This window comes from Chaetura pelagica, unplaced genomic scaffold (assembly GCF_000747805.2).
Source record: "Chaetura pelagica isolate M959 unplaced genomic scaffold, ChaPel_1.0 scaffold18, whole genome shotgun sequence".
Classification (NCBI taxonomy): domain Eukaryota; kingdom Metazoa; phylum Chordata; class Aves; order Apodiformes; family Apodidae; genus Chaetura; species Chaetura pelagica.
The window spans coordinates 1,901,319-1,914,878 of NW_009954310.1; the positions used below are offsets into that span (position 1 = coordinate 1,901,319).

General features: G+C 38.4%; 1 protein-coding gene across 7 annotated transcripts in view; it reads left to right on the top strand.

Annotated features, from left to right (window-relative positions):
* ELAVL4 (ELAV like neuron-specific RNA binding protein 4) overlaps nucleotides 1–13,560 on the top strand; it is a 65,695-nt gene that overhangs the window by 12,771 nt on the left and 39,364 nt on the right. For 2 of the 7 annotated variants that reach the window (XM_010004009.1, XM_010004010.1), the window contains exon 1: nucleotides 9,063–9,297. In XM_010004009.1, the coding sequence (XP_010002311.1) occupies nucleotides 9,069–9,297 (229 nt within the window). In that variant the 5' untranslated portion in view covers nucleotides 9,063–9,068. Of the gene's footprint in view, nucleotides 1–9,055; nucleotides 9,298–13,560 lie in introns of those variants that run through there. The other 5 variants (XM_010004007.1, XM_010004006.1, XM_010004008.1 and 2 more) reach the window with 4 other exon arrangements.

A 13,560-nucleotide genomic window follows, 5' to 3' on the forward strand; every position in this document is an offset into this window, starting at 1 on the left:
TCCTGCTTAAGACAAGCCTGTCTTTGCATGAAAAATCTATGGGCAACATTTTCAGAAGAGAATCTTACAGCTTAGGCGCAGGAATACTGTTGCAGTGAACATTAATGAATCCTAAATTGCTTAAGGGATTCTGAAAATGGTAGCTTTTGTTCCTAGAGCTTCAATAGAAAAAACAGCAGTGGGGTAGGATGTTCCTAGGCTTCGCAGAGAGCCTGCTCTGTCCTTGCTTTGACTTCTGGTAAGATGTTTTTAGGATTCAGTATGGTTTGTGAGGCAGCTTTCACTCTCTAAACTCTTGAGTTCCAAATGATTCTAGATGTTTTCCCCTTTAAGAAAATAAAGTGGAATTGTGACAGGTCTGCAGCAGCTGAAGACTTGCAGCTGTCTGCTTCTTACATGATCATGTAGGTACCCGTGAGAATCTGTGCGTCAGTACTCAGTGTAATGTACGTACTCCCAAATCAGTAATATAATTCAGTTATAGATTAGTAATATGTAACGCAGTAACATAGTCAGCAAACTAAACAAGCAGCTACTGATCAGGAAACTTTGAGCTAAAAATAAAATTTAGGAAGTAACCAAAAATACAAATACTCTTTCAATTTCCTTTGCTTTCATTTCAGTGTATTTTCAGGCTGTACATCCTTTAGACTGAGGATCTGTCTTCAGTGTTGGTGTCTACCATGCTCTTGTATTACTATCTAGTATTCAGTCTTTTGAGAAACCCTCTTGACTCGTTCAAGGTTTGTCTCATACTTCATGTTTTTGGTGGTGGTTCTTTTTTATCGCCCTGCTAGTGGAGATTTTTAAGGAAGCTCTTTGTTAGTCACTGTTGCCTTTTCAAGAAGGACAAGGCAGTCACTGAGAAACCGCTTGCCTTTGTGGTATCTATCTAATAAAATGCAGTCCTTGGAGAAAGAGGATATTTTAATCAGATTTTGGCTTGGAGCATCAATCAAAGATGTCATTTTATTGGTGAGATGGTTTGTTTTTTCAGACTACTTTAGCCTTTATGTGCACCTTGAAAGAACAAGTAATAGATTCAGATGAAAAGCCAGGAGGGAATAAGGAGCAATCCAGGATGATGAAATAAAATAAAGCTCTTGTAAAATGATAGGTATGGAGTTGCTTGGTAGGAATTCGGCAGAATTTGAAGGGTGATTGAAGAGGAAAAAAAAATGTTCCTTCAGAAGGCAGAGTCCAAACATTTTGCTTTTCTTCAGGTTTAAAAATCATACACACCTTTAAGTGGAAGCAGCCAGTGACCTCTGGGGAGATGGGTGGGCAGGTGCCATTGATGGCCCTGTCCCCGCACAGAAGCAGGACGCCTCCCTGCCAGCAGCCTTGCTTAAGGTACATGTGTGGGTCACAAGGGGTAGTAAGGGGTTTTTAGTCTGGGCTAATTGTGCAATCCATCTAATAGACTGGGGACACATCCATTTTCTTCCAGGTGTGTTCAGTGATGCCTTTCTCCCAAGCTGTTTACCACAGCAGTGTACGAGTGCTGTGAAATCAAGATTATATTCTTGCATAACTTCATATGTAGATTAGATTTAATGGCAGAAACTACTACAAGCAAATTCTGGTGAAACCAGTCTAAAGAAGGGGATAGCTGGCTGGCTTTCTCAAAGTCAGTTGTTCTTAGTGAAAAGGATGACCCTGATCCTGTGGTAGTAGGGATCTTCTGTGACCATCACTTGTTACACTAGCTTACCATTTCATTGTTGCTGTTGAGCACACTTACTCTAGACATGATCTCAAAAATGTTTGGAGAACACTGAAAAACATAGACCTCTGAGGTGTCAGAATACATGGTTTTTCTGTAGTTATTGCAAGAGCTGAAGAGGCTGTAAACAGTGCTTGAAAATGAAGCCCAGTAGATGTTACTGAAGAATCTCAGATACTGTGAGTTAATATGTATGATAGTGCTATAACTATATTCTGCTTCTGGAAGCATGTTCTTACAAATGTGCAATGCAGCACTTCTGTCATGCTTCTCAGAAATGGCTGTGCATGGAGTGCTTGAGCATGCATCTGCTCCCCAGTTCTCTGGGCTTTTGGGAGTGCTGAGCTCGATGAATGCTAATTGTTCTTGTCCTCCAATTTATCATCTTCAGAGTACCTGTAGAAAGAGTAAGAGACCATATGAAGTGTGTGACATGATGCCTTTGTTCTTACCTTGTGTGGTTATTGGACATGCAGTTACAGAGTGGTTTTTCTGCTGATACTTAGATAGCTACTGGTGTGGAAATGGTTGTGACTGACTTTGTCTCCTTTTTTGCCCCACTCATTACATCTTGTCCTTGAAATCAAGTGCAAAACTGTAGAGTCCATGCTTCATGGGAGCAGAAGAGCTATTTATCTGTCAAAAGAAAAAATGCAATTTGGTGCATTATAATGCTGCCTTGCTTTTTAACAAAGTTGTTAGGAGTGGTGACCTTATCACTGGGCTAGATTTGAGGATATGGTGTTGTGTTACGGAGCTGTCACAGCTTACTGCATAACTTCATCAGCTTGTATAGATACTTTCCTGTGGTTTGATCTTTCCCTTCTGCAAAACTTGAAATAAAAATAACAGGTTTTGCCTTCCTATTTCTTGTCACTGTTGATGCAGCAGCAGTCCCTGCCCTTACTACCCATGTGTACAGCATCTAGCACAACTTGGTGTTGGTAGCAGTTACATCCTTCAGGCACTGCTGTGATAACAAGTAATATTGCCAATAAACTTTTCATTTCACTACAGATTGGGGACAGAATATTTTGGTTTAGCGTCTTCACACAAAAGCCTATAACGGACTAGATCAGGATTAATTTAGCTATTAAAGAAAATCATTTCCTCCTTTATTTGAACTGAAGCTTGCCTCTTAAAATAAATGCATTTGTTTTCTCCATTTGGATCATTTGTGTCCTCTGTACGATTATTATGGCTCCCATAAACGTGAACTTGCTTATTATGTTTGAATGCCATTTCGACCTGAGTGCAGTGCACTCCAAAACCAAGATTTTAAGATTACTCTATCCCTGCCACGAGAGCCAGAGACTGCTTGTTTTCTGAGCTGAGACTTTCAGCAATATATATATTTAAAATATTAACTATGACTTTTACTCCAAGGAAGGTAAAGATGGAGCATGTGAAAGTGCATATGAGTGGGGAGTATGTCAAAATATGGAGGGTTAGATAATGACTTGTTTCTGGGATATTGAATTTGCCTCCAGGCAGACTTACTCAAAAGCTTCGTTTCCCTCCTTTATTTCATGTTCATGATGTATTTATTAGGTAAATAATAGCAAAGTCTAGTTGTGCAGTACATAAGCTTTAATAAAAATGTAATTGACAGTGAAATTTGACAGTTGTGTTAGAGAAGAAAATATGTACTGGAGCTGCACACACAGCATCATTTGCCTTTCCTTAGGTCACTTTAGAAAGAAGCATGTAATATGTATGTGAAGTTCAGGCTGGACTTGTGGATGTGAACCAATGAATATTGAAAATTAACCATTTTTTTAATGCTCTTATGGGAAGACAACATGACCTGTCCTGAAAACATTATGATCCAGTGCCTCATACTGCAAAAATACAGAGATGTGCTTAATTGCCCCCAGAGTGAATAGCAGCAGCTGCATCTGAATGTCCATGGGTTGGTGGGCATGCAGCTGCTGGTCCAAGGCTGAGGAACCTGGTCTGAGATGTGTGTTCAATTCCATAGCTATGGATGGAGCTTTGGCCTTGGTGTGGCTATTCACTTACTGACCAGGGGATGGGGAGGGCTGTGGAGGGGATCTGCAAGGAATGTAGATGATCTGCAGCTGTCAGGCAGCTCCTTTTAAATTGGGCTTTTCTCACCTGTAGAGAAGCTCTGGTGGGACTGAGACGTGTGTGTGTAGACTTCCATTGAAAAGAGCACATAGGCTGAGAGTAAAAGCCTTTTTTTCTACATTTATTTTCTTTGGGAAATTTTGTTTATTTTTGTCATCCTTGCTCAGGAGATGGCTATGGGACCTCTGCCATGGCACCATTTGTTTTTACTTGTAAAAGCAAACAACTTCTGATGCTAATTAAAGAGGTTTTTTAGGTAAAGTAAGAGCTTTGCATTATTTATCTAAATTCTTCTTTATGGGAGAATGTTCAGAGTTTGCTCATTAATGAACACTTAGAAATAATATAAAATTAGACTTCATTAATTCTGCATGAGGTCTAATTTGCCATGATCATTTTTCTTGGCATTTAGGTGCTGTGAACCAGATCATTATTCACAGAGAACTTTTTACTTCCGAGTCCTCAAAATGGATCTGTGTGAATTCATTGTTTTTAGAAGTTTTTTCAGATCTTGGTTTTTGTAGGAAGAGGTTGCTTGTGTTGTTTAAAAACACGTCTCTTTAGTACCTATAAATAGTGTTTATTCTTAAGGTTCCTAATTGTTACTGGATTTTTCCATACATATCAAATCAACTCACTGTGGAGTACGGGCAGTGGAGTGTATGTAATTCAGATAGGAAGTGGTGCTAAAGCAATTACTTGCTGAATACGAGCTCCTTTCAGTGCACCCCTGTGACAGTTGGTTCAACATACAGGCCTTCTTTTAGACTGCTGAGAGCAATTTTTATAAAAATAAAATGAGTATATTTACATGTATTGAGCCATTGGCTATTTTTTATGCATGCAATAGGGAGACAAGACTGTCTTAATCAGTCTGTGGGTAGTTATCTAAATGATGCATTAACTGTGCTTTGTAATGGTAGATGGATGTCACTTATTTCCTGTAATAACTGAAGATTAATGTCAGTTACTCTAGCTTGTTTGAGGATTGTAGCTGTGTTTATACACACAGGTATTCTTTGCATTATTGTTGGAAAGCAGGAATAAATTGAAATTAATTGTAAAAAAATGACAGGGAATTATTTCTGAAGTATTATTCGTAATGGGTATTTGTTGCTAGTATTTTGCAGGAGAGGTTCTACCAAGCCTTCTGGTAAGCAGTGTTTTGGAAAACACTGGCAAAGCTTGTGCTGTCTTCTGAGCAGCAAAGCATTTTTTGTGAAATCTGTCAAACAAAATAGCTCATACTTTGCTGATGCATTACCATACTGAGAAATGTAGTACACCAGAAGTCATTTCTAAAAGCAGCAGTCTGATGAAATACATCCAGAAGCTGAAATATGTGTTGCCTTTAAATTAGAAAATTGAAGCCTTGAAATTTTGTCACAGATAGTATTTTTTTTCAAGGTTAAAGAGAGGGTATTCGAATTATTGGTGGCTAAATTATCATGTCAACAGGAACTGCAGTTGTTTCTTCTTCACATACACTGTTACCCTGTATATAGAACATGGTGTTGCAGTATTGGGAGTCTGGCAAATTGTTGCCAAAAAACCCTCCAAAACAAAATGCCTCTTTATACCAGAAACATGTGAATGTCATAACACATGATGTTTGCACTGTAATACTTCAAGACCAGTAGTAGCTGCCTAAATTGGGTCAAAGAAGGTCTACAAAAGCATAAAGACATAACTAATTGTAAGTGGCATGGATAGAGATGTGATACTAATCTTCAAGGAATGAAACTACATTTTTTAAAAAAACTATGCTGGGTTTCAGTCACTGTTGGATTTTCCACGTTTATTTTGCCTGTATCCAAATAAGCCCCTGATGAGTTAAAGGCAGTTACAGACTCTTCTCTTCTTCTTGTAGAATTGCATCCCAATGCTTCTTGTATTTAAAAAAAGTTACTGCCAGTGATTAATCAAAGGTAACTGTGTGTCCAGGAAATAAATATTCGCTTCAAAAATGTTAATATTTTGCAGGTATTGAATTAAAAATCTTAGTGTTGTGGATAGAAAAAAAGAAAAACCCAGCAAATCGCACAATGAAACAAAATTCTTTGAATAAATGATGTTACTGTTATGTAATGTGCCGATGTGGATCAACAACTTAAAATGTTAAAAACAATAAGCAACAATAAATGTCCCAGAACATACATACTGAACTCTGAACAGTGAATTTGAGTTTAAGACATGTAGAGGAGAGAATAATGTTTGGAAAGGAGAGCTGGGACTTACCTTTTTGTTACCATTAATAATTTAAGTCTTTACTAATGATGTGGATCAATGTGTACCTCTAAAATAAGTATTGTTATTTTGTGCTCATAAGAACTTTGAATACAAGCTCTGGTACATAACTGCTTTTGTACATAAATCATTCCATAAATCAAGAATTAAAATTCTGCAATTAAAAAAGATGTTAAAACATTTCTGATTATTTAACAATTCTTCAGCATTTCTTTCTATCCATTTTTATGTAGCAAATGGATTTTCAGTAACATAACTTTGCAGTAATTTGAAGGGCAAATAAGTGCCTTGATTTTTCTTTTTACTATTGAAAAATCTGGAAAATTTAATTGGAGTTGAGAGTAACTAAGAAGAAAACCTGGCACCTGGTGCAACATCAGTTTATGCCAAAATATTTTGATGAAGTATTATGAGGAAATCTTGTTCAAGAGCAGATTTTTGCAGAGCAGCTTGCTCTTAATGTTCTGAATGTGCTAGATATTTGAGATGAATTCTGTTTATTTTCCTGGTGTGGAAGGTAAGCATGCTGAAAATGGAGCTAAAAAGAGTTTGCAAAATGCCTAAGTAGGACACCAGCCAGTTTCAAATTTTGTTTTGTTTCACAGATTTTTTTTAAAGATCCAGGCTTATTGTTGTTCGTGGGGAACTATAGATAGCTTTTGTGTCTGTTGCTAATAATAGATGATGTACCTTCCTCGGTGCATTGTGCTGACTGAAGTCCTGCTTCTGCTGTAACTGAAACCAGCAGTGTGGTATTCCTGCCAGCTTTAGAAGGGCATGATCAGTCCCTAAAATTGTAATTTCCAGCATAAAAACCCCCCAAGGTAAAGGCTACAGTGAGATGATTTAAATACACATAGCAAGCTGCAGTAAACCATATCAGCAGCTGCACTCTTCTTTTGACTAAGTCTTATGATTAAACTGGTTTTTTTTCCCCCCAATTTTTAATCAGGTTGATGCAGATGCAGGACGTATGAGCCCACAGTGCTCATATGAAGTGCTTTAGACTTGGGGTGTAAAACCCTGACCCTGCAGCAGTCTGTTAGCAGAGCTCAGGGATGGTGTCAGTGTTTGCTGTGGGTTGATGGGGATCAAAGAATGCTCTTTCAACTGAAATCCCAAGCCGAACAGATTTAGCAACATCTGAGGCATTGGATAGTAGGTGTGAGTAAATACATGCATGAAATCAGTTGGGGAATGTGGCTGAAGGAGTATATGGGGCTGGTACAGCTTGACAGAGGATGTCAGCAGTGCCTGGTGCCATGTGGCTAGTAAAATTGGCAGGGGGATTCTGGTTTGGACATGCCTGTTTCTTTCAAGAAGTTACTATTTTTGTAGAGTTCATTTTCAAAATTATTCTGCTGTGTGATTTAAGGCCTTGCTGTTAATCACAATGTGGCAAGGCTTCTTTTTACTTCAAAAAACATTAAACCAAGTAGCTGTTCCTGGGCTTGATAATAAAAAATAATGGTAATTCAGAAGTTATTTTCATTGAGAAAGAGAGCTATTTCCTAAACAAGGCATTAAACAAACACTGAAGGATTTCCATTTTTGAAAGTAAGTACATAAAAACAGAATCAACCAGAATATAACCTGTTTGGAGTCTTGAGCCACCCTCATGAAGTTAATTTTAGAATAGACACCCCTTTTTTGGTTCACAGGCCTAATTTGTCACAACATGCACCTCCCTGAATTTAAAAAAGAAAGCCAATTAAGTCTTGAGCAATTATAATAATTACAGGTTGAGTGTGGTGTCTCAGCCTTCAATTCTCCCTCCCCTCGCCCCAGTCCCTGGGCAGTGCAGGCTCTTGCCTGGGGCAGCAGTCAGCATCACACTCTGATGGAGGGAGGCTGAGCCCATCCCAGGGATGCTCTTTGATAAGAGATACCAGTGAACTTCACAGGGGATGGCAGAAGCTACTGTTTGCATTGCTTCTGTTTATGCAAATTTGAAACTTAAGATTATTTCCTTCCCTTGTCAGCACTGGTGACAGAAAAGATGGGCTGGAAGCCAAAGTGGAGGCAAATACCTGTATCGAAAAGACTTGAAGTACTAGGGTTTTACTGCTTCCTTTGCCTGGGTGGTTTTCAGATGAAAACTTGCCTTCTTAACTCCTCAGGCTGCAGATAAACATGCAGGCAGCTTTACCCACATGACTGGTGGCACTGATGACAATGGGGCTTCTGTCCTCCACACTTGGCTTGGCTGGTTCTTATTTGTCATTTTTTGGAAAGGTCTGTTTCAGTGTCTTCTGCAAAAACTGGAATTTCACATTTTGATAGAGAAGCACTTGTTAAAATTCCAGCCTGTACTTGATAAGCCAGTCTCTGATTAAAGCTTTTTGATTCCAGTAAATACCTGAAGACCTTTGTATCTCTGAAGATTGCAAATCCAGGGCTTTATTATTTAAAGAGGTGTCAGTTCATTAGTGAAAAATATAACTGGGGAATATAGGTCATGACTGGAACTAGGAAATGCTATGTCTTGGGACACTGAGTTTATTAATTGAAGGCAATCCAAATGACAAGGCTTTTCAGATTGACTGTGCCTGGTTAATGTTGTTGTCATTGCATTCTGTGATACAGTTATTAAATAGGTAAAATATTTTACCTTTTCATATAGAGCCGTACACTTACTTCATCTGATTTAATGGAACTATAATTTTAATTATGATTATTACCTTAAATTATAATTAAATTTATGTGGTTTAAATTTACATTTGTGAAAATGGCTGCATGATGAAAGCCAAAATCAGCTTCGCATTAACAAAAAAAGGATTTTTTAACTGCATCTTAGTGTATGCTCACAGCCAAAGACTAGCATGACCTACTTTGCAACAATAACAGAGGAATCAAGCAGGGTTTTTTTTGTTGAAGTATCTAAATTGGCCATGAATGCTACCTACTCATTTGCTTGTAAGTATCTTTAAAAATAGCTATTGTATCTATGAAACTTAAGGGTTTTTTCCTTTCTTCTCTTATTTTGTTGTAGATAATTAGCACCATGGAGCCTCAGGTGTCGAATGGCCCTACTTCCAATACAACCAATGGACCCTCCAGCAACAGTAGAAACTGCCCTTCCCCCATGCAGACAGGGGCTGCTACAGATGACAGCAAAACCAACCTCATAGTCAACTATTTACCCCAGAACATGACCCAGGAAGAGTTCAGGAGTCTCTTCGGGAGCATTGGTGAAATCGAATCCTGCAAACTTGTGAGAGACAAAATTACAGGTAAGGGCTTCACGTTGTTGACTTTACGTGCATCAGGGTCCGTTTACATTTGGAGTCAGAAAACCTCGGTGCTTGTATTGCAAGTGCTTACTACAGGGAGTAATGCAAATACCATGCTGACCTTCTTCAGATGGTACATCTTTCTTTTTCAATGATGCGCACTGGATTCTAGAACAACTGTAAGAGAAGCTTCTTGTCATTCAACCTCCCTACAGCTCTGAGGGAAAGTATGAACACTGCTAGTCTTGCTTGCATGTGTAATGCACTGCACAGCTTCTTACAGCAGAACCCAGGTGATGGCATTACTTTCCTGATCTTCCTGGTTTTTACTGAATGTTCACTTAAGCTTTAGGAGGGTAGTCTAAATGGCTTGAGCTGGCAGACTGTTCCTAATTTTGGCTGCTACTTTTGAACCTCACAATACCTTTGCTAGATTTTTGCTAATTAAGAATACTGTAAAGTCAAGATGGTTCTGTGTGTCCATCATGGCTTATTTAGCACAGCGTTCTGGAAGAGCAGTGGTCTGTAGTTGGAAGCTGCTGTTCTGGATTTGATGCAGACATTTGTGAATATTGATTAATGAACTCTGTTCTCTGAAAACACTTTAATTTGCCACGATCCTTTTATGCATGAAGTGACGCCCATGAGTAGGTGCCTTTGGAATAAGGGAAGCATCCCATTACAGATACTCCCTCAGAGAGGAGAGAGATGCTTTCACTATTGCTAGAGGAGGTGTGGATGCACCTAGACTTTCCTGTATCCTTGTTGCTGCAGCCAGGAATTCACTGATGCACAAGAAGACAATAGGATGAACAATCAGCTTTTATAGCTTGTTTTATAGGTTAGTTTTATAGGTTGTGCATCTACCCGCACCGTAGGTGGGGAACAGCTGAAATTTCACTGCTGTTGAGTGCATCACCAGTGCTGTTATGTTTAGCACAGAGAGCAGCAGCCCTGGGAAGGACGAGGTTCCTGAAAAGGCAATCTCCTCTCAGACATACTCCTGGCAACTTGGGTGTGTGCACTGTGGAAAGAAGCACCATGTAAAGATGAGGAATTAAAATGCAAATCTGCATACCTACTTCAATAACAGCCTAGCAGCTGGTATGGCTGCCAGTATTGGCAGCATTAGGACTATCTGCTTAGTGCTTTTAAACATGCAGTGCTTCTTTATTTACTTCCTGACATATAGCAGTGTTCTGGTTGAACACAAGGCACGTAACAAATGGCAGTAGCTGCAGGGCAGCTCAAGTCCTCAGTGTAGTCCAGCAGAGCTTTCTTTAGCATGTTGACCATGATGTATCTAGTTCAATATATCTTCTGATTGGACCGCAGCTTCAGGGGTATTAAAAGAGACTGAAAAATGGGGTTTACTTCTATTTATTCCCTACTTTTTTTCTACTTAAAGAAGAACAAATGGCTTAAAACTTCTCACTGCAAAAATTTCCATGCTGAAGTACTCTGCTATAAGCATAGCTTTCCCAGTATCCCTGTGTGATGTTGCTTATCTGCTACCAGACGAGTTTAGCTCTAGACCTCTTGTTTTTCTTTTAGTCTGAAAATAACTAAAGTAACCTGCAATTTAATTTTGAAGATTACTTCAGACAGAAGGGGATACCTAGCCCTCATCTGCAAGAATCTAGTGTGCCTAGCTATGAACTTGGATTAGGGCAGGTAATGAGATTTTTTGCTTCCCATATCTGTCAAATTTCCTTGCAATATAATTTCAAGACTCCAGATATTCAGTGTTGTTTTCATAGAATTGGCCGTCTTTGGACGGAGAGCCATTACTTCATCAGCTGGGAACAGTATTCTTTTTGTTTCATTCCATCTCCAGGCTTGTCTCTGTATTAGAAGATGTAAGAAATTTGCTATATGATCATCTGATGTGTTCTTGAGTAGCTTTTTGCATCTGCTTTTTCTTTCCGTGTGAACTGCACAAATCTTTTATGAACAGTGAAATACTTGAACAGTTTTTTAAAATAACTTCCACAGGTGCTTTGAGAACATCACCCCTAAGTGGTCTAAGAGTCTACCTACTGTTTTAAAAAGTACAAAACAACCAAATTTGTTGTCCTCCAAAGTCTTTTTGCCGCTTTGGAAAACAGTTTAATCTGTCAAGGTTTTCAGTCCTGTTATCAAGGCATTGTGCAGCATTACTAGATTGTAGGATGCATGTTCATTCTTCTTACTGAATTCTGAGTTGGTAAATCGAATGCTGTCCTCTCTGCCAGAAGCAGTCCATGTTTATAAAGGTTCTTAGAATATTGAGAGTAAAAAAAATGGAAATGCACTGAGGTCATACACAGCTCATCTTTCCAGATTAAGTGTGTTCTTCATTAGGCTGTATGGCTTTTTGTTTTTTGGGAGGGGAGAGTTGAAAGTATTCTACTAGGCTGCTGCAGGAATGACTGGCATTTCAAGGATTCTCTGCTTTTTCCTTATTAAAAAGCAGTGGAGATTTTTTGATAGTGAAAGCTGGATTGCAGAAGAAACAGTAAATTCTTAAGCTATTCTTACTGAACTGATGAAAGTCTGAAACAATTTAGGCTTTGTCTGCTTTTCTTTTAAAAACTTTTATTAAGTCTTGGCTAGGCATGTAGGCATGACTGTCTTCGGATATAGTACGGATATACCTTGCTGAGGTAAAATATCAGGTAAACCAAGGAAAGCCAGAATAAAAGGCTAGAGGGGGAAAGGGGTTTCAAGAAAGAGGAAGAAAAAATCATCAAATCATCATAATTAGTTACTGTGGCAAAACCATGTTAGGAAGTCTTGACTGTTTTTCTGAGGCTAGATAGAACTGAATGGGTTCATGTAAAAAAAATTATTTCCCCTGTCCTGTTAAGGAATTGCACAGATCTTGTGAAATAATGTTTAGGCTCCTGAAATACTTTTTTTTCAAGGAGTTCAAAGCTAAGCAAAGTCTGTTAAACATAGAAAATCACTGTGAGAGAATTTATGGTCTGAACTCCTGTTCATTTTAAAGTGGATTAAACAATATATGTCAGGAATATTCATCTACTCTAAGTCTTTTCACAGTCCTAGAGGATTAGTAGAGTTTTTTTAAGAAAATTGATTTGTGATGTTACCCCTCGCTTTGGAAAGACATTTTTAAACAAGCATATTCCTTTACTAAAAAAAAAAATGCTAATTTGGTAGTACACCGTACTGAGTTGAATAGGAATGACAGCTTCTAAGACAGCCTTTAATTTGGTATTCAAAACCAAAATTGTAAACTTCGGTTTTGTTTGGTAGCTTCTTGGAACAGGCAGGATATACAGTAGCATTTTTAAAGGATGCTAATGACTTGAAAGAGGAGCTGGAAGTCAGGCATACATTTTAATGATGGGGGAGGGGTTGCAATAGAAAAATGGGGTATTTTCACTGCAGAGAATTTTAAGGGAAGGAGACAAGGAAGAACAGACTGAAGATAGTTGCCTTCATTTGGCAGGGGTGTTTAATAAAAGCAGAACTTGTGGTTGTAAAGTGTGCTTATTAAATTCTTCATTTACACTACCTAATTAATTCTAGCATTTTAAATTAACAGTGAAACTGGTCCCTGCTGTACCATATCATAGATGCAGCGTATTTCGTCCAACAATCCAGTTGTTCAGGTTTAATCAGCTGCTCTCAAAATTAGAAGGAGCTTGAATTAAAAAAAATAAAACCCCAAATGGCATAAACATTTTAGAGCTGTGTTAGATGAAGGGAGGTGACTTCACAGAGGAAGACTAAGCCTTGAGATGGATGTGAGGCTCAGCAATTACAAGTGATCCTAAGCTATATGGTGTTGCAGATGCTTTTTATTTTTTATTGTGTACAAAGAAAGCTGATGATTAAATATCTTCCTGCCTTGGGGAAGGAGCAGGCTTGAATTCATCAGAAAATTTTGAGAGAAGAAATGCCCAACTTGTTTTGTCCCGTGTTTGAAAACAAAAGATCCAGTCAGTTTAGTGTCCCTCGGAGACACTGTAATTGTGGCTGGCCAAGTGAGTTGTACTTGTTGACGTGGTTTGTGTGGGGGATAAGAGGATGTTTGTTAATTTTTAACTGATTTGTTGGCCTTAGTTGAGCTGTTGATTATATTTTTGTTTCTCTGTAACCTCCACAGGAATTTACATCTCTGAATTAGAATCTGAAATCCTTAGATATCGAATCTTTCATATCTTATAAAGATCCAGGCACACTGTAAAGCAGGATATTTATTGATACAGGATTTCTGTGCATCACTTAACTTATGACAGAGTTTGCATATTCCTG